The sequence below is a fragment of the Dysidea avara genome, chromosome 2 (assembly GCF_963678975.1).
Source record: "Dysidea avara chromosome 2, odDysAvar1.4, whole genome shotgun sequence".
Taxonomy (NCBI): Eukaryota; Metazoa; Porifera; class Demospongiae; order Dictyoceratida; family Dysideidae; genus Dysidea; species Dysidea avara.
The window spans coordinates 34,514,835-34,537,174 of NC_089273.1; the positions used below are offsets into that span (position 1 = coordinate 34,514,835).

The 22,340-nt window shown below is 36.9% G+C and overlaps 1 protein-coding gene across 2 annotated transcripts in view; it reads left to right on the forward strand.

Moving 5' to 3' along the window:
- The window catches only part of LOC136247139 (uncharacterized), a 142,643-nt gene extending 129,177 nt beyond the window's left edge, over positions 1-13,466 (forward strand). For both annotated transcript variants that reach the window (XM_066038765.1, XM_066038766.1), the window contains 2 exons: positions 11,564-11,749; positions 13,265-13,466. In XM_066038765.1, coding sequence (XP_065894837.1) covers positions 11,564-11,749; positions 13,265-13,323 — 245 coding nt within the window. In that variant the 3' untranslated portion in view covers positions 13,324-13,466. The remainder of the gene's footprint in view (positions 1-11,563; positions 11,750-13,264) is intronic.
- Positions 13,467-22,340: the final 8,874 nt, after the last annotated feature.

A 22,340-nucleotide genomic window follows, 5' to 3' on the forward strand; every position in this document is an offset into this window, starting at 1 on the left:
GGAAATGGCTTGAGCGATTTCCTTCAAATTTGGAATGTAGACTCCCCTAGCTGGCGGGCAACTCTGCAGCAAATTTGGTTTCAATCGGATAAGCTATCACTGAGATACAAAAGTGTGAAAATGACGTTTTCTTTCTTCCTGTCAATATACTCACGGTGTGGCGCGCCGGCTTCTTTGGCCGCACGACACACTATCGTGTGTCTTGATATGTAATACTTATTAGGCTGATAGCCCATACAGGGCGATCAATCACTCAAGCCAATACGAGTGCAGCCACTGGCTGTATTATATATGTATACCTAAAATTTTCGATTATGGGCCAGCAGCTAGTATGTTCTGGTTACGTTCGGTTCTTATGAACGGACATATCCTAGAGATGCCATGGAGAATTTCAGTTATGCGAGTTTAATGTTTTAATCAGTGCTATTGAATCGTCTATGGAAAAACTACGCAGTTCACTAAAGGCCTGGACAGGTAAGCTTGCTTGTAGAGTGGTTACTCCATGCAGAGTGGTAGCTTCGTGATGGGGGCATGTCCATATTCGAAAATGTGTGGAAATAACTGATGAGTAAGCTATAACAATAGTTTTCACCTTAGCCCAACGTTTTTCAACTCGTAGGATGGCGAGGATAACAAAACGTTCTCTGTCTGAGTGGTTTTCATGGCAAAATCCAAGTCGTGCATCCTAATCACGTGAGTAGCCTAGTCTACATTTCATATGTAGCCCGGCTAGCTGGGCTACATATGAAATGTAGCCTGGGTGACTCCATTGATCTGAGATGTGAAAGTGTTACATGTAATAGTTGTAACATGGGCATTCGGGCTTTGCCTGATATGTATGCCCGACTGCCCGAGGGCTGCAGGCCCGAGGGCAGAGGGCATACATATCAGGCAAAGCCCAAATGCCCGTGTTACAGCTAATATGTAACACTTGTTAGGCTGATAGCCTATGCAGGGCAATCAACCACCCAAGCCAATACGAGTGCAACCACTGGATGTATTATATATGCACACCTAAAATTTTTGATTATGGGTCAGCACCTACTACGTTCTGGTTATGTTCAGTTATAATAAACGGACATATCCTAGAGATATCACGAAGAATTTCCGTTACGCGAGTTTAATATTTTAATCAGTGCTATTGAATTGTTTATGGCAAAACTACGCAGTTCACTAAAGGCCTAGACAGGTAAGCTTGCTTGTAGAGTGGTTACTCCGTGCAGAGTGGTAGCTTCATGATGGGGGCATGTCCGTATTCAAATACATGTGGAAACGATTGAATGAATAAGCTATAGCACTAGTTTTCACCTTAGCCCAACGTTTTTCAACTCGTAGGATGGCGAGGATTACAAAACGCTTTCTGTTTGAGTGCTTTTCATAGTGAAATCCAAGTCGTGCATCCTAATCACGTGAGTATTAATCGATCCCCACAATCGATTTCAGCATCAATGTCTATATAATCACTGCCAGGTTGTAGCCTGGATGTAGTCCGGCTAGCTGGGCTACATGCAAAATGTAGCCCAGGTGGCTCCTTTGATCTGAGGTGTGAAAGTGTTACATATACATATATATTGTACTTTGCGTGGGAGGATCAAAGCAATTCCGTGTATCGTATTGTCCATACAGTACTAATCAGCTGCATAACTGTACTGTATGAGTCATACAGTACATTTATGCAGCTAACTGGGCAAATACAGTACAGTTATGCGCTTAATTGGCTTTGTGAAGTCTTAAAAACTGTTTTAAGAGCAAGAATGTTTAATATTCCAGCAACATGATAATTAATTTTAGAGGCACTTAATATGCATGAAAGTGCTCGGTGACAGTTTGACAGCAGCTTTGACTTTGGTTTCAAGTGAGTTTGCAATAAATTGTTGCAGTGTATAAATTTTTATGAATTATCAAGACACACGATAGTGTGTCATGCAGCCCAAGAAGCCGGAGTGCCACACTGTAAGAATATTAACAAGAAAGGCCATCGAGATATGACACAAAACTCAACCTGTGTCACAATTATGTGATCGATTTTTATGAAGAAAAAAGGCAGTTGCTATTCGCATGGTCACGTACGAATATCATAGAGCTATTCACACGGTCATGTGCAAATAGCATCGAGCTATTCATACGTGACTGTGCGAATAGCTCACTCAGAGCTATTCGCACGGTTACTAAGAGAAGACAGATGCAGTTGGCATGTGTGTACACATAGATCCTTTACTATGGCATACATCTTCGGGGTGTGTACTTTCATGCGGGAAGTATAATGGATACGTCACCAAATTTGATCATGTGAGTCCAAGGATATACCATGCATTAATGCGTTTTCTCTGATATGGACTGCTAGCTGTGGGTTGTGTACTTACATATTATAGCCATTGTTGTAAAGCATGCAAGCATGTCTCTATGTTAAACCCAACTGCGCAAATGGTAAAATGTACGCAGCCATGAAGTTCATAATCAGTTAGTCAGAGTTTATAAACTGATATGGTAAAATTAATAAGTAGAGATTTACAAAATAGCTCACATTGTAAAGTAGCAGATTAATTAGATAAAAATAATCCAGTAGGAGTCATGCAGTCTGAGTCAAAAACATTGCCAAATGCATCCTTGCATCCCTTATAGTTACAAAACCACATTTCTCCAACAGCATTCATTCTCTTGACCTCTTCCAAAGTGATATGAATGCAAGAGTGATGCCATTCTACAGTAAACAAAGAAATTTATCATTAGCATACAAACATAGACTAGGCTGAATTTTACCTTAATTCCATCACATGCATCACTTTCATTGTTTCTCCAGTAGAACAAGTAGCATCCCCTTGTTTAGTTATTGAACTGTGGCTAGGGGGTCTACAACTCCCGAGGAGTCATGACAATGGACAGAATTCGATTCTAAAATTGGAAATTTTTCTGTAATACCTGATAAGCAAGAGTCAGCACCAGGATTCACTGGAGATTAATTGTCAAATCACAATGTCAAGACAATTGAGCCTATAATGTGATAGCAGAAGTGACACACACCAGGGGCGAATCCATGCAGACTTTTGGAAAGGGTGTCAAAATGGCATGCTACGTTGTCTGGTTTAGTAAGGTGAGACCACTGAAAAAAGTTCACTGCCTGCTGACAATAGCTGCCCACCCTACCATGCAACTATGTATTTATCACTGCCTGAAAAAGAACATAAAATCCTCACAAAGGAAAGAAGTTCACTATACACACTGTTCTAATACTAGGACAGCTTTATTGAGTGACTGCTAGCTCTTGAATAGAGTATATCTTGATCTTTGGCCCCCTCCCTGTATCCCCATGGCCATTCACCCTAAATGCAGTCCGAACGTTTTTCTCTGTGTGCACAAACAAAATCTATTTCTCTATACCTTAAATCTTCATTGTATACCTTCGCCGGATGGTGCACATTTTGCTACTGAATCTATTGCCATATCTTGATCAATGTTGATCGTTGAACGTTTAATTAGACGAATTCGTTCTTTCAAAGGCAGAGACTGTCTCTTTAAGATCACCGTAACTCTCGAACTCGTCTCTTATACAAAACATCGGACAAGTGACGAAAGACCACAGAGGAAGGTCCAGAAAGAAAATTTCGCTCAAAGCCACGTGTAGTTTTCGGAGATGAATGAACCGTGTACTATCCTTAAAATAATAACATCAGGTGACTGCCGTGCGAATAGTGCGCACTGTGCAAAAAGTGGGATATGATATGGTATTTCCAGTGGCTTATTGAATACAAATAAGCCTTAATATAAATCCTGTATTATACTCATTTTATACTTTAGTATAATCCATACTATACTATTGCATATATGGTTTCAGTTTATTTACCACATTACCTCAAATAGCTTATATCTAATATAATGCCCACACTATACCATCGCATATATGGTTTCAGTATATTTAACACATTAACTGAAGTCTGACATGAGATTGTTAGTATAATACAGGTTATATCAAGCTTTTTTGTATTCAATAAGCCACTGGAAATACCATCTTATATCCCTCTTTTTCACAGTGGCGAAGCTATTAGTACGTGACCGTGCGAATAGCCTTCTGATAAAAAAAAACTATTAGTTTTCACACCTACCAGGCAAACCGCTTAGAGAAATGAGCTGAAAATCGGTGTGTAGCTGGAATGATTATCATAGAGAGTCCTTGCAGTAGTACAGAAGAATCGGATTACAAACCACTGAGTTATGATTTCCAAGCCAACTACGTGTAGCATATGGGAGATCGAGATACTCTAATAGAACAGTCACCCTAATAGAGCATTCAGCTACGTTTATAACCTACGCCATTATAGAATTATATTACACTAGCATTGGTACCTGCCCTACGTGCAGGGATCACTTTATAATAACAACCAAGCATTAAACATCAGTACCATTCATGCACTGCAGCATGCATGGTGGTAACATTTTTAATACCAACATCTTGCCAAAATCATGGGAAGCACGCAGGTACCCCTGAACCTGCAGAATTGCAGTAGCTAAACTACTGTAGTAATGTGTATATTTATAACACATAGATGTGAACAATGTGGACGGTTTGTAGTACCTGTCCTATTATGCAGGCTGTAGTTACATGTAGCATCATTTGATAAAAGATTGACCACAAAAGACATTGTTTATTGGTACCTACCCTATAATGTAGAAGTTGCCATATTGCACATTATATTGTGGGCATGCACATCATGTAATGGAAACCATGCATTAAAATTCATGTATAATGAATGTCACTTTTAAAGACCATTAAATACCATTAGGCCATCCTGCAAGTACACTGGAATGATGTGAGCATACAGATAATTTTAAACAGGAAAGCTGTGTGTATCTACATAAGCAAATATAACTGAAATATTGTACTACCTGTCCATACCTATGATATTATGTCTACCACACAGGCACAAACTACATATTATGTGATATTAGTATAGTAGGCCGTACATATGACAATTAACTTTCTGAAAAATAAAAGAAACTACATAATGGTAGGGTGCAGTACATGCCTACATTGCAGGCTGAGCTTTGTATGTTAACAATACTACAACACTCCCTCCTGTTCCCTTTACTACATTACAACCTATACCTATGGTCATCACCTCTAACCTCTATGATCCCTACATTTACAGTACTGTATGAGTAAGCTACTACTGACTATTATCGCCTATTGTCATCACCTTTGTGTAGTAAAATTAGCTACTACAAACTATTATCAACCAATACAGTGGAACCTGTTAATCATGCAGGACACTTGACACCTGCATAATCTGGACACTTGGTAATGCTCCTAAAGTATCCCTTAGCATATAACTGAACTGAAAATTCAGGAAACCTTGATAATCAGGACACTTTTGGTCAGTCCCTAATACACAGCCTTTACTTTAGAGTGAGAAAAACCTGTTACCAAAAAGGCGGCCAAAATGAAAAAAAAATTGTTGCAAAAAAAGGTTGTTGAAGAAAAGTTGTAACCAAAAGGTTTGAAAAAGAAAAATAAAGTGATACAACTGGGATTTGAACTCCCATCCTACCAGTTTCCAGCCTAACGCTCTACCACTTGGACTAAATGTCATGTGTTAAATGTCACGTGTAGTTACAGAGTCTTTAAAAGTTGTTTATAAAGGCATGCTTAAGTTGAATGGAATAGGTGTTTACTTGAGGTTTGCATGCGGTTTACAGAAAGAATCCGAGCAAATTTTTGTCTGCACCCTTGTACTAATCGTGCTATAAATGACAAACGACGGCGGTTAGAAGCTTCATTTAAAAGCGAGGTAATTCTTAAATGATGAGCACTTAGTTTGGCACAAAAAACACTTCGATACGTGCATCAGCTGATGAGAAAATCATTGGAGGTAGTGTCTAATCACCGGACTGGACTACTGGACTGGAATACTGGAATGGACTACTGGACTGGTAATTTTTTTTTGTTTGTTTGTTGGTTTTTCACATTTTTAAGGGTGGAGTTACTGTACATTTGGGTGACTTCTGACAACATTTCAGCACTGAGTGTTGAATGTGGTCCTAAAAAGTAAGCCAAATGGGTTCAATTAAATGTATTCTATTCACTGCTTGACAGTATCTACTCTACTGTGTAGCAGATACTGGTATACCTAAAATGTTTCTCGCACTTAAGCACACATGATTATTGTGATACAACTTCATGTGAACCGGTGACTAGTCACTGGAGTCCATGATATGTAACTGGGTGAAATGGGGGCACATTAAATTAACCTACTTTTAAACTTGTACACACTGTATCCCATTGTTCTACGACTATGCAATTTTCTACTCTTACTAACAGCTATATAAATGGCATTGTAATACAATTAACAGAATGCAGACATTCATTCCAGTAATGAAATATATCCAGTTATGTGATGGGATCTAGTTGTGTATTCATACACACTATATAAAGTTGTATCACAATAATCACGTGTGCCTAACAGTGAGAGAAACATTTTTGGGCATACACACATGTCAGTCTATACAGTAAAGTAGATACTGTCAAGCAGTGAATAGAAACCCATTTGGCTTATCACAGCTACTTTTTAGGAAAATATTCACCACTCAGGCTGAAATGTTGTCACAAGTCATCCAAATATACAGTAACCCCACCCTTAAAAATGTGTAAAACCAAAAAAAATGTCAGTCCAGTAGTCCATTCCAGTATTCCAGTGCAGTAGTCCAGTCCAGTGATTAGACACTATCAATCATTGGATGCCATCTGAATTGTAGACGAACAGACAGCTTTTCAGCTTTATATATATAGATTGCAAATTATTCTGTAGGGACTTCAGCTACAAACAGTTAATCTTATAGATAATTCAGCTACAAGCAATTCACCCTGTAGAGAATTCAGCTACAAATATGTTGCTGTAGAGATTCAGAACATGATAAGTCACACTGAAGACAATTCAGCTATAAACAAGTCACCCTGTAGAGAGTTCAGCTACAAAAAGTCACTATGTAGAGAATTCAGCTACAAACAAGTCACTGCGTAGAGGAATCAGTTACAAAAAAGCTACCCAGTAGAGAGTTCATCTAGATCAGCTACAAACAAGTTACTTTATACAATGTTTAGCTACAAGTAAGTCACTCTATAGAGAGTTCAGCTGTAAACAAGTCACTCTGTAGTACAGACAAGTCACCGTGTAGCTGGAGAGTTCAGCAACCAATCAAAAAACCACCCAGTAAAGAGTTTAGCTATACAAACAAGTTATAGTTTTCTCTTTAGAGAAAGTTATAACTCTATAGAGAGATCAGCTAGAAACAAGTCATCCAGTAGAGAGATCAGCTACAAGACATCACCTTATAGAGTTCAGTTACAAAGAAACCACCATGTAGAGAGTTCAGCTGCAAACAAGTCACCCTGTAGAGAGTCCAGCTATGAACAGATCACCCTGTACAGAATTCAGCTAAAAAAAGTGATCCTTAAGAGAGATCAGCTAGAAGGATCACCTTGTATTGAGTTCAACTACAAACAAATCACCCTGCAGATTATAGTTCAGCTTCAAACAAGTCACCCTGTAGAGAGATCAGCTACCTTGTAGAGAGTTCAGCTACAAAGAAACTATCATATAAAGAGTTCAGCTGCAAACAAATCATCCTGTAGAGAGTTCAGCTATGAACAGATCACCCTGCACAGAGATCAGCTAGAAGAAATCACCTTGTAGAGAGCTCAGCTACTAAGAAACTCCATGTAGAGGGTTTAGCTGCAAACAAATCATCTGTAGAGAGTTCAGCCAGAAACAAGTTCACCCTGTGATCAGCTAGAAACAAGTCACCCCGTAGAGAGAGCAGTTACAAAGAAACCATCCTGTAGAGAGTTCAATTACAAACACTATAGAGAGTTAAGCTAGAAACAAGTCACCCTGTAGAGAGATCAGTTAGAAACAAGTCACCCTGTAGAGAGATTAGCTACAAAGAAACCATCTTGTAGAGTGTTCAATTACAAACAGAAAACCCTATAGAGAGAAACAAGTCACCCTGTAGAGAGATTAGCTGCAAAAAAAACCATCTTTCTAGAGAGTTCAATTACAAGCAGACAACCCTATAGTGAGTTCAGCTTGAAACAAGTCACCCTGTGGAGAGATCAGCTAGAAACAAGTCACCCTGTAGAGAGATTAGCTACAAAGAAACTATCCTGTAGAGAGTTCAATTACAAACAGACTATCCTATAGAGAGTTCAGCTACAAACAAGTCACCTTGTAGAGAGATCAACTAGAAACAAATCATCCAGAGTTCAGCTAGAAACAAGTCACCCTGTAGGGAGATCAGCTACAAAGAAACCATCCTGTAGAGAGTTCAGCTACAATCAAGTTACACTATAGAGAGATCAGCTAGAAACAAATCATCTTGTAGAGAATTCAGTTGCAAACAAGTCACCCTGTAGAGAGTTCAGCCACCCTGTAGAGAATTCATCTAGAACAAGTCACCTTGTGAAGAGTTCAGCTACAAAGAAACCACCATGTAGAGAGTTCAGCTGCAAACAAATCACCCTGTAGAGAGTTCAGCTAGAACCAAATCATCCTGTAGAGAGTTCAGCTAGAAACAAATCACCCTGAAAAGAGTTCAGCTACAAACAATAAGAGTTTCAGCTACAGTTTGGTTATGTAAGAAGTCAATTTATTAACTACAGTATGTGATAATCATCATTCAATGCTAAATATACAAATATTTCATCAGACAAAAGCAATACACACAATTACTTCCTTTGTTCCACAATTCACTGTGAAAAAGGTGGGATATAATATGATATTTCCAGTGGCTTATTGAATACAAATAAGCCTTAATATAAATCCTGTATTATACTCATGTTATACTTTAGTATGTACCACTCTGCGTGGGCAGTTCAAAGGCACCGCTAGTGCCATAATTTGTATATTGCACTGCTGCAGACCGCAGCGAGTGCATTATAACTTATAACGCAGTGGTTGCGGTTTTGTAGACCACAACGAGTGCATTATAAGTTATAATGTACTGACCGCAGTGCAATATACAGATATTGCACTGGCTGCGGTTTTGTACAGCATAGCACAAGTAGGTTTTGTTTACTTAAACCGTCTATTTAGCTGCTTTTTTTCACTCGAGAGAATCACTATGGCGATTAGTCTGGTGCTTAGTCTATATGGCATGCTGGCATGCTGAGCACTACCTGATGAGAGTCGAACAGCGAATGCAGGTTAGTGATATAACCCATAGCATACTAGCTTTCAATATCTCAGGTGGCTGCGGTACTGCAGGGGGAACGTCATCGCAACGTCCGGCTTGGTTACCCACAATTGATGTTAGAAACCTGGCCTTTATAAGTGTTACAGCTGTCTTGTGAGACTCTCCCCACCTATTAGGTGAGTGGTACATAACAGTTATACAACGTGCACTCGTGCTCTGCCTGTATAAACACACAAGCCTGAGGCCCGTTAGGCCCGAAGGCAAGTGCGTTTATACAGGCAGAGCACTCGTGGCCATTGTATAACTATATGATATACCACTTTGACACCACAGATCAAAGGAAACCACAGGGTTATATATCACATATTGCCCTAACCACAGGGCAATATCTAGATATCGCCCTGTGGTTAGGGCAATATCATGATATAGCCCTGACCACAACTGCCTTTGTCAGCTACAAAGCATCAGTTCCCTTTGATTATTTATATAGAGATGCTTAAAGTTTGCATTGTGGGTTTGAATTAGAGCTGCTTAAAGTTTTGCATTGTGGGTTAGAGTTAAACATGTTGATTTAGTTAGGGGCATTGTTGTGAAGTAAAAAGAATTGAGTGAGTCAGCATTGCATAGTTCAGTTACTAAGCATCACTAAATAATCATTTTTGCAATGTGGGGATTGTTTTTCTACAGAGTACATTTCAACTGCAAGAAAAGATGCCTCAAACATTCACAACCTATATGTCTAAGTGTTTATTTTAGCACCTTAGGTAACTTTATTCATCCACAAAGTGGTTATTTGGTTTAAAATGATATCACTACAACCAGTGAAACCCACAATCATTTCTTTTTTATGCCCACATTTTAAAACCCCCCATTGGTTTTTGCAAACCTCTGTATAAAAGTAATGTGGTGAATGCAGGTTTGTCTTCCTTCACCTATTAGGTGAGCATGCCAGAGTGGTATATATTACTTATACCATGGCCACTCGGGATTTGCCTGATATATATGCCCTCGCCCTCGGGCCTGCGGCCCTCGAGCTTGGGCATATATATCAGGCAAATCCCTTGTGGCCATGGTATAACTAATAAATAATGCATACTATACCATTGCATGTATGGTTTCAGTTTATTTACCACAATACTTGAAATAGCTTATATCTGATATAATGCCCAAACTATACCATCACGTATATGGTTTCAGTATGTTTAACACATTGACTAAAGCCTTATGTAGGATTGTTAGTATAATACAGGCTATATCAAGCTTTTTTGTATTCAATAAGTCACTGGAAATACCATCTTATATCCCTCTTTTTTCACAGTGATTCCTGTAGTAAAGAAAAAAGAAACAAGTTAAAAGGAAGCATCAAAGCCATATGGCCAGCTTTGTGGCTTGCAATACAAAAAGAAGTGATATCTAAATCAAAACAGCCAAGCTGTATAAAAAGAGTGCGGCCCCCAAAAGGGCCAAGGTGAAAAAAGATGTGAAATCCAAGGTGGCAGCCAAGAAATGGCTGTGATGGTGGGTTAATGGCAAAAATTTTAATTACAAAAGTTCAGGTGAATCTGGTGCTAAGGCAACGCAAATTCACCTGAATTGTCGTAATTAAAATTTTTACCATTAACCTACCCATTTCTTGGCTGCCACCTTGGATTTCACATCTTGGCCTTTTTGGGGGCCACACTCATTTTTTACAGCTTGGCTATTTTGGTTTATATATAAATTGATTACCACCTGACAATTAAGTTTTAGTATTTAAATCAAAAGCAAAGAAGTAAGTGTGGCTTCTCCACAAAAAAGTGGGGGTGAATTTTCCCTAATGTCCCATCCTAAATTTGCCATGGGATCCCTACTTTGTATTGAACTTTTAAATACACTCGTAGGATTATTTTTATGTTTTATATTTGTACTTTTATTGAAGGCAAAAGTTACATAGTTATAGTATGTACAAATTGAGCTGGATCCTGAAAAAACAGCTAAAAATTTAAAGTGGGACTTTTTCTCAAGTAGAGTTTACATTTCAGCCAACCAGAAGATTAGAGGTAACAGCAAAGGTGTCAACAACAGAGACATATGGTTCGGCTGCATTACAAGTTCACGAAAGGTACTGCACTTTTTTGGCTTCTATATAGAAAATGTATAGTCAAATTTTTGATTGGCCATAAACATTGTGTCAGACATTTGAACAAAAAGATTTTGAAATGTTATTAGTGGATCAAGCAATGCTGAAAATGAGCCAAAGTTCAAGATCACGTGTAATTGCATCCATTAGTTATTAAATGTTTTGAGGATCCAGCTCAATGCGTACATACTATAGTCTGTAGCAAAAGTCTGATACAAATACTTTTCAAATAATCTTTAAATTCTGTTGTCATGTACACAGAGTGCCTATTGGTTTATTCAAGGCGTAGAACAGAAGATGGATATTCTGGAAGTCCAATACTAAAAGTTGTTAATGGGGAGATAAAGATTGTAGGCATTGCTCAAGGAAAACTGATCGATGAAGTTTATGTGGGCAGCATAATAAGTGATGTACTAAAAAGTGTTCAAGGAGAGTCTTATAAGGAAAGTAAGTAATATGCAGCAATGTGGAATGATAATTTAATCCACAAATATAGGTAAGTGTTTTTACAAAAATACAATACCATGCAATCTCATAAATAATAAAGAATTGATGTTTACTGTAGACATCTCAATAATAGTGCAGGTGTGGAAGCAAAAGAGAGAGGAATGGAGCAAGGCTTAATTTCCTGTATTTTAACGATCAAAATACTTGAATGAAACAGTCAGATGCATATTCCAGAAGTAATTTTATATTGTACCCGACAAGCCCAGTCAAACCTAGCAGTTGAGTAGCTAAAAATCTATGAAGTATAGATAGTGAAAAAGTATTAATTTTGTTATTGTTTGCTTATACATTTGATATTTTTTAGCATTGTGAATAATGGTACAACTTATCTTCGGTAACTTGAGCATAAAAATTACTCTCACTATAAGGGTATTTTTTTAGTGTGCATTTTTATGATTAATTTCATTAGAGTAGATATATTCTGACAAACCAGTCTTATAGCCTTTTCAATTGGCATGACTTGACAAATCATAACTTGACTTATAAATAAGATAGCAAGTTACAACTTTATCCAAAGCATAATGTGGCAAAGTACAGCCAGTATAATTATATTAAATAAAGTAGTGAGTTACCAAGCCCTGATATCTGGAAAGGCTAGAAGACAGGTTTAGTCAGAAATATATTCTATTACAATAATTGGACAAAGTGCTGTATTGAAATAAAATGATTTCATTTATTGAAATAAAATGATTTCATTAAGTGTGATAATGGCTGTTAGTAAAGCATAAAATGTGCTATATATAACCAAATGTTTTATACAGACCATATCTTGGAAAACCTACCTTTTGGACACAAGCAAAATTTTTAGGATAACTCAATTGAAAATTTCAACAATTTTTTTCATATTTTTAAAGCAACTATTCAATCTTCTTACTATGAAGTTTTACACCAAAGCTTGTTTTTCCCTAGGAGATATGGATGATTATATCAGATCGTGTAGTAATTTCACATGTATGGGACACTAATTAACTTACAAATTCGGTTATTTCTTGAGGTGCTGGAATGGCAGAAACTAAGTCTTAAACATTGATAAATGCCATTTAATTGCAGATAAGTACCACGAATACTTCATTAAACTATCAGAAATCTTTTTTGAAGTATTTTATATGGTAGGAATGGAACTATTCGTAAACAGAGTGGTTTGTCACCATTTGTCACCCTTAACCACTCACAGAATTCAATGCATTACTATTAAAGTTAGTTTGTAATGTACAGGACAGTAAATTGACCATATCTGAAAGATATAACTAAGCTAAATTTTAACACAAGATAGATGAACATACAGTACCTCATTTAAACTATAAAACAAAAAAATTACCGATGTGCCAAATGCTAGGTTTTCCACGATCAGGTCACTACTATGAATTTCTGTACTAGGCATTTAACAGCAGCAACAGCATACAATACATATATATTACTGTGTAATCATAAGGTCTAATTTGTTCTTTTTTCTAGAGCCTAGTGATATTGAGATAAGACAAGCATTGGAAAGAAGTGGAATTGGAAAGAAGTGAAATTGGAAAGAAGTAAATATGACCTTAATTGAGGATTATAGTACAAAATGTTTTAGGCACGTGCAACTTTAGATTTATCTTTTTTTTGTAGCAATCTAGGTATATTGCATATCTGTGAATGTGCATCTCTTTCAGGCCTGTAACCAGGATTTGTCAAAGGGGGGTTCGACTTTGACATGGTAGGTGTTTACGGCAGCAGGGGTAGCCGCTGACACCACTTTAATATTTTACCTCTCCTAAATGGTCTAAAATTGATAGTACACACTAATGACTCCAAAGAGCAGTTGCAAGTGTATAATTTTGACTATAATCCCTTCAAATCTGACATACTGTATAATTTGAAGTTAATCTCAACTTCAGTATGTGCAGCAACTGCACATGCTTGGGTTAATTTTAGTAGATACATTGCTTCTATACATTGAAATAATCAACACATGAAGTTATCCATTTACTATCTACTTATTGGTGTTTTGCTCAGTACTCCTCTACTCAATCAATATAGCTATTATTCATTTGTGTCACACTTAAGTGACATGAGCTATCTAGGTCACATGTAACTTCTTGGCTGTACTGTATAATGTTGCGGTTTCTTAGGACAGAGACTAAGTAGGCTTACAATGCACATGCAAGTACATAGCTAAATACACAAAACATTTTTCTAAGGTGGTTCACATATTTGGTGGTGATTCCCATATCATAAATGCAGGGGTCTTGGGGCATACCCCCCACACATTTTAAACAATAAAATACTTCAAAATTACATTGATTTATGATTTCTTATTGTATGTTTAGTCCTTTATCAATATTATTACAGCTATTTAACTTGAATTTTCAGAGGGGAGTTTCCAGAACCCCATGCATGCCTGCCCATATACACCCCTGCACATCAGTGAAAGAGCTAGGACTTCGCAAATATACTCATGCAGATAGTTTTTATTGTGAACTCCCTTGCTATATAGTTAGAAGGCCAGCACTAAATATTTAACTGAACATCAAGAGCATTACATGCACACAAGCATTTCTCAGGTATACTAAGCAGTAACTACTATTTGTTGCCTAGCAGCTATATAAAACACAGACCTCTTCAGCTACATCAGTACAATTCATTAAGGAGCCACAAATTAATCATTTGGGTTGTCTACACTTTACTAATAATAGTAGCTAATCTGATGATTTTAGCCACAACTATACAAATCTGAGAAATAGGTATAGCACGGTGTTCAGATAAGTACATTATAGAAGAGGATCAGCTGGGTTTTAATTGTTTGAAAGCTTTAACCACGAATGATTAGAGTATTTGAGTGACTGTATTTAAGTGACTGCTGTATAAGAGTATTTTAGTGAGTGTTCTATTAGAGTATATCGATCTTTTTAGCAAATTTCATCCCCACCTATATAGATCTTAGTTGTGTAGAGGTGAGGCTTAGCTCCACCGTGGTTAACACCTCAGAGCAGCCTTCAGTGCCCTACATATAACCCCTCTCTACCTTTCGGCTGTCCATGTCTTATACGCCAGCTTAAAACTTTTTTTTTAAAATTAGTAATCCTGGTGGGGGGTTCGTCCGAACCACTCGAACCCCCACTGGTTACGGGCCTGTCTTTCTTTAGGCATTTTACAACAGTCGTGAGTGATGTGGTTAAATAAATTTATATACATGGGATTACAAACCATGTGATTTATTACAGCAAAACTATACTGATGCTAATTGATACCGACTGATACAGAACTCCATATTACTCAGTCTTATTCTGTCTTGGAACAATTTTTTCTAGCACAGCCTTGCCTGAGGGAAAACTAGATTACTTGTTGTAGCAGAAGTCCATTAATGTGCAAATTTTGAATAATGGTCCCAAGATGGAGCAATACAGAGTAAAACACGGAGTTAGTATCAGTCAGTATCACTATAAGAGTTTTGCTGTGTATCATTCACAAAAAGTGCTGTACAAGATCAGAATCATAAGCCAATGTATGCTGTTCATTGATTTAAACACTAACACCCTTCCCAGTTGTTGGCTGGACAAGTATGTAGTCTACTGACTGAAAAGTAATCACGATACAAAGCAACATCGGTATCTATGTAGGTATAGGGCTGGAGAACTCTGCAACCATAGACCCTTATTCCTGTTTTATGTACCAAGTTTTCCTCATTGTAACATGTTTGTACAGTTCTCCTTACCATAAACTTCCGAAATATTAAACAAAAAAATTTTTTTCAACTTTACAATAGCAAATCCTAACCACCTTATAAACTTTTATGTTGCTTTATATGAATTATTAAACAAAAATTAAGCCAATTAGCTTAGATTATCACATATTTTAAATTAATTTCATAAAATTTTGAAGCAAGAATTTCTGCATGCCTGCAGAGGTTGAGTAATATATGCACAAGCAAATACGCTATGCTAAAATTGCTCTGTAATGTTTCCTACATTGCAGTATGGATTCTGCTCCACACAAAAGAATTTTAGTCCCTACAAGTATATGGTAGTACATACACTTTTTGGGTTTGTCACATAATTGTTCACAAAAATCATTTAAAAGTAGCAATCAAAAAAATGCTCTGTATTTTCTTTACTTTATCATAGGTGAGCACATTAAATCTTGTAAATGTAGAATATTACATTTTTCATTTGAACTGTTACATTTTTCATGAAAATCAGAGAGTTTCAAGCTCAAATATCAATGTCTCCTTGCAAACACTTTGCAAATAGGTTCTCAAAATAAATATCTAATTTTGTGTCATAGTTTCAAATTGAATGGTAATATCATTTTCCATTACTGAGTTATGATTTTTAAGAATCGTGACAAAATTTTGGAAGTTTATGGTAAGGAGAACTATATGGTGCTGGATCGACCACTGAAATTTGTAGCCAACAAGTTCTTTCTTTTTGCCAGATATTGCTTGTATCATGGACAGCTCCAGGAAGTTTGGTGATTGGTTTCCCAACATCTTGCTACAATTACAATCAAGATATTTAACTGGATCTGTGAAAGAGGTCTTCCACACACATCCAATTCTGTGAACTATAAAGATCATAACTTAGTGTTCAAGACACATATAAACATGAAATTTTCACCATCCACTACACCATGTTGGTGCTACTGCTGACTACAGTTCACATCAATAGCCTTTTCCAATCTGAAGTTATGAGTTGTCAAAGTTGGTAAAGTAGATGTGTGTGGAAGACTGCTTTTTGCAATCTAGGCGTCTATGGGCATGCTCCTCCAGGATATTTTTGAATACCATGTAGTCTGTAATTGAATCTGGTATGATAGCAATTTTGGCATAAAAAGGTCTTTATGAGCTGACATTTCTCAACGTATGATAAGAATTGTGACCGGGCCTGCGTAAATAGGGTATGTAGGCACATACATTTTGTCTAAGTTTTCAAGCTTTCATGGCTCATAACCTTTTACACTAATAAACTATGGCCAAACTTTCAGCACATATTACCAATTTTAAATGGTTTTATAATACAAGTTACAGAATGCAAACATTCTATTCCAGTACTGAGATATGACCTGTTGTGTGTTGGGGTGTAGTTTCTACCCATATTCCCTATTTTTAGGCACCAGCCTATTACGCTTTTAATTTTACCTATAATGCTATGCTGCAGAGCTCAAAATTTTTGCCTATTATGCTCATAATTATGCTTAGATTTTTTCTGCAGTTCCCATGTTTTGTTACTTTCTAATGGATAATGATAAACTTTGGCTCATGAACAACTGGTTAAATGTAAAACTTAATGCTCATTGTGCATTAAGAATTTGGCTGCATTGTAAACTATAATAATAGTCGTGTCAAATAACTATGCTTCACTGTGGCATCAACTGTTCTGTACACCTTTTTCAGTGGCATGCATTTTTGCTTACAGTATGACATAATTATTCTGCCTATTATGCTAGCATTATGCTTGATGCTTTCAGGTACTTATTATGCTCAAAATTATGCCAGCATAATAGGCTGGTGCCTACCTATTTTCACAGGTCCAGTCACAGTTTACTAGCAAAAACTACAAAAATTATAAGCTACTTGTGCTTGCTTTTGCTGGTGCTATGTCATGCTGGGATAATGGTACTGATAGAGCAGACCCAAAAGAACAGGGATACAACAAATATGGGTGCCTTTCAATTTAGGGCTTACCCAGAAAGGTTTTTTTCAGAGTTTAAACATGCTGAGATAGGATTTCTGTGTTTACTACTTACAGTTTAAGAGATATAGAATTAGACTGTTCTATTAGGATGATTGGCTGCTCTGTTGGTTTCTCTCAATGTGAGCCTTTGCAAAACATAGTCAAATATTTTTTGAAACCCCCTGGATATGCTTTATAACTATTTAAATAACTGCTGAAAATCTTGAGTGGCTATTTAAAATCAATGTACTTGTAAATCAATGGGAAGATGTTCACACACCCTAGCTGAGGTAGTTTTTGGTATCAGGAGCAAACAATGTTACCTACCAAATCAAGTAATCTGATTGCCTATTATTCTGGCATAATTTTGAGTTAGAATAATAATATGTTTACAAGCACTTTAGAATTAGCAGTTCACAAACACGCATGATATAAAATTAAATAAAAACCTCCTCAGAGCACACTACCAGTAACAGCTACCTTAATAAGTTTGTTATCTTTGAGAGCTAAAAACAGTTGATGGTTCTTTCTCACTGGAAGAATGAGTCTTGTAAAGCCGAGCCAAGTAAAGTATACAGTACCTAATTACAATACTGGAGTAGCAGTGGAAATAAAGTACACACATAGCTCCTACAAGTTGTAAAAGAGTACAGCTTTCCCTTAGGAAGGATGATAATAATTACATGTTCCTTGTTTCTATTTGCTACGACACCAAACAGATCATTCTGAACACCAAATACGATAGCAAGTGGGATGAAGAAGATAGACACAGTGACCGGTTTAATTTTAACAGCAATAATAGAAGTAGTCATGAGAGTTGAGGCTATGTAAAACGATTATTTTTTGATCAACATCAATGGTGATCATGATTATGGCATGCAGATACAAGCCTGTAACTGATGTTGTTGAGACTGGATATCACTCCAATGTGAATGTGGACAGTGCTCATAGCAATTCTAACTGACTGATGCAAATCAAAGAGTAAATGTGACTGGGTCTGCAAAAATAGTGAACGTGCTAATAATTTTGTCTTGTTTCTACAGTGGTTGGAAGCCCAAAGCCAGCCTATGGCTGGGTTTGGGCTTTGAGCCATGCCGTTTGACTGTTTGATTTACTAAAGGAATATACAAAACAGCCAAGCTGCATGGTAAAGAACAAAGTGAAAAAATTTCAAAGGTAGCGGCCAAGAAATGGCTGCAATGATGTTTAAAGGCTACATCACTAAAAGGTGTTAACTGTACATAACAACACAGAAAAATCAAACTATACCAAAACAGCTAATTGCAAGCTGTAGAAAAGCATATAACCCCTAAAATGCTGACAGCATCATGTCATTTTACAGTGCATTAACATCATTGCAATCATTTCTTAATTGGCCACCAACTTTGAGTCTGATTTCACAATTTTTCTACCCGGCATTTTTTGAAATTACCATGTTTTCGCAGTGTTTGATGCTACTCACAAGGTGCTGATGACATTAGCTATGATCCTTGCAAAATAGACACTAGGAATGAATATGTAGCATGAATAATCCTCCTTAACTTATACTTACAAGATATTGGTACGGCTTTAACAGGATTTTTATTAAAAATCCTGCATGATAATGCCATTTGTTATTAAAAAATCTTGCAAGGTTGTTCTGCCTGGAAATATTCGTGACATGGAGCTGCTGTGACTGAGTGTTAGATTTCTCAATAAGCCTATTTTACATTCTTTCCCACATACTTTTGTTATTTTTTTGTTTGTTTGCTCAAAATTCAACTAACCAACAAAGATTTTTTTGCAGTATGTCAGGCTCACAAGCACACATGAGTATGAGGAACTATTACTTATTAAAAAAATCTGTCTTCTGTTATAGAGTATCCTGATCTCTTTCATGTAAAATGTATATACTACATAGTTTATGTTGCTGTTCCTCATGCAGTGTCCACTTCTACAAACATCCGTGCATGCATCTATTTAGTCAGCATTTTGCTCTTTGCTTTTAACTGCCTATTTTTTCCAAACATTTTGCCTCAGGGAAGTATGTTCAATAATAGGCATCAGAGAAGTATGACAAATTCAAATTTGTTCCTCATTGTTACTCTAAATCAAAAATTATTACATCCATAAAAGTTCTTGCCACAGAATATAAGGTTCAGCCAAATATGGTAGTACAGAGTTACTGCATGTAGATATGGAAGTCTGAGGGGTACAGCCCCCAGTCACTAAGAGATTTTGAATTGAATCAAAACTAAACAGATCTATACTATAGAGTATTTTGTTTTGTGTTTTAAAGTGTGATAGTAAGGATCAGTTTTCATCTGTGCTATATTATTCCACTACTCCATTAGAGTATACCAGACCGTTCTGCTAGGCCAATTATTGTTAATTTTATGTTTCAACCCCCCTCTCCACATTGCTAGCTACTATCTCACTGCCTAAATTTGGCCATTGCTATAACATTATGCAAGTTTTCACCATTATTTCATCATGTCATTGTATAATGTTAATGCGTGGAAGCCATAAACTTACTTACATCACTAGGCACAGCGAAAGAGAGAATACAGATGAGCTGAAGACTCAGTAACTGCAATGTTAAGGAGGAGGTTTAATTAACCTTTAGGATGGTGATTAATAAAGGATCGAAATACTCTATGGAGCATTTAACAAAAAAACAGTCAGATGCATGTAAGATTGCAATGAATAATGAGTCGTCTGGCCACATTGTGGTTAGGCTATGTTTCCTGATATGGTACATAGGTATTATTATCTCGATCTTTTTACTAGACTTCAATTTCAAGATTGGCTCATGTCTCCTGACTGTAGATCATTTCTGAAGACGAATGAAAGTTATTGTTACTATAAATTGTTGTATGCTGTTATTTATTTATTTGTAAGACTCTACAGCACAAGTGCTGAAGGTCTGTAGGACACCTGATCCTACAGCCTGTTTAAAGTTGTAATATAAAGTGGACAAAGGAGAAAAATCCATGACTGGACCTGGGCAGCCTCAAACCTGCAGCCATCCGATTAATGATCGAACGCTTAAAGGAGTTTGCCAGGTGGTCAGGATGTTTTCTCCTTGTCAATAGTAAAAATGAATCAGAAATTCCAAGTAGCTATGAAGAAGCAAGGAGTTGATCATGACTAGCTATATATAAAGCTACGTAGCTAAATAATTATACTTTATGCTAATTTTAAAGATTTAGTAGACCAATCTGTCATAGTTAGCTACATAACTACTGGTGAAAACATGACATGTTAAATGCTAGTGAGTATCAGTAGATCAGAAACTCTGTAAAATATTAGGTTTTAAACCGTAAGTTTCATTAAATTTTAAGCATTGTAAAGCTAAAGCCTTGTCAGTGCTGGGGGCTGCACCCCCAGACCCCCAATCTGAGTCCTAATACCATTGGAAAACCCCTTCTAAAAATTCTAGATCCACCTCTGAGTATAGGGTGTACAATGATTATTACAGGGACAAGGGTTTCACCCCTTCCCTTCCCCCTTACATGAAATTACCATCACCTTCTATATCTTGCTCTGTAGTCTTGGAAGGTTTACTGCTATGTCACTAACAGGGGAGGAGAACAGTACTCTAGCTAAGTTGGGGGAGGTGTGGGGGAGGCTAAGTCATATGAGGTGGTTAACATTCAGGAAGTATCTAAGAATCATCAACTGCACCTTAGTATGCAAATCACAATATTAGTATAGGTAAGACATGCAGTGATAGGAGTCTTCAGTGGATAAACAACCCGAAGGAATGATGTAATAATCACCTCGGCTCCGCCTCAGTGATTATTACATCATTCCTGAGGGGTATTTATCCACTGAAGAATCCTAGCAATGCATGTCTTAGTAATTTAGACAGTGGTCTGTGATGACTGGAATTTTGTTATGAACCCACAAAGTATGCAATTTGTTTGTTGAAGTTTGTGGCTAGGTGTCTTACTAGAATAAAAACCCTGCATACTTTGCAAATATCAAAGCATTTTTGACATGCCATTGTCTAAGGGCATATATTCCTCACAGAAAAACATTGAAGGTTGAGATTGAATTTGAGAACAATTTCAATGGTGCATGTGTACATGGATACAGTATTCCTCAATGACTGTCATTAAGTACTGTACCAGTAGATATCAATAAGTGAAAGGCCTTTGAAACACACATAAATTCATTAAGATACATCTCTAACAGCAGATAGGCTTGGAAAAATTGTGTCCTAAAAACACCAACTGAACTGATGTTCTACTAGAGTAGCTGATTGTTCTATTAGAGCATCTCAATCTTATGCTCTCAAAAATACGAATCATTGCTAAAACATGGTCACAGTACCATTCTGATTGCATACTACACTAGATGGTTTTTTTTTGTTGTGCATATCCGTTCCAATTTGTCTCCCCACATCACGTGATCCACTATGTTTACAGATTGTGTTAGATGAAATGGTTCTTACAAAATTATAAACAAACTTACAGAAGAGTATAATTATCATTGTTGTGTTTAGTTTATAAGTAATCTTAGTTACTGGATCACAGAACTGGATACTGTGCACTAATATCATGGCATATGACTCAGGACTGTTAAGTGGAGATTCTTCCAAGCCATGACCATGATGGAGCCGCATCATGCAACCATTATATAACCAGCAGCCTATAGGATTCCAATGTCATTGTATTATCAGCGTGGTTTCCCTAGCTGTGCTGGTCATAGCAAAAGTGTTATCCAATACATTTTCATTATATCTACTTATTTCTATAAGTAGCTACAGCTAAGTGTTGGTATATACAGAATAATATAGACATGGTATCTTTTAACTAGCTAATCCAACTGTACCTTCTGGTTGGTCTCTAGTGCATTATAGTGTAATCCTATTCACTGAGAACTACACACAATCCTTG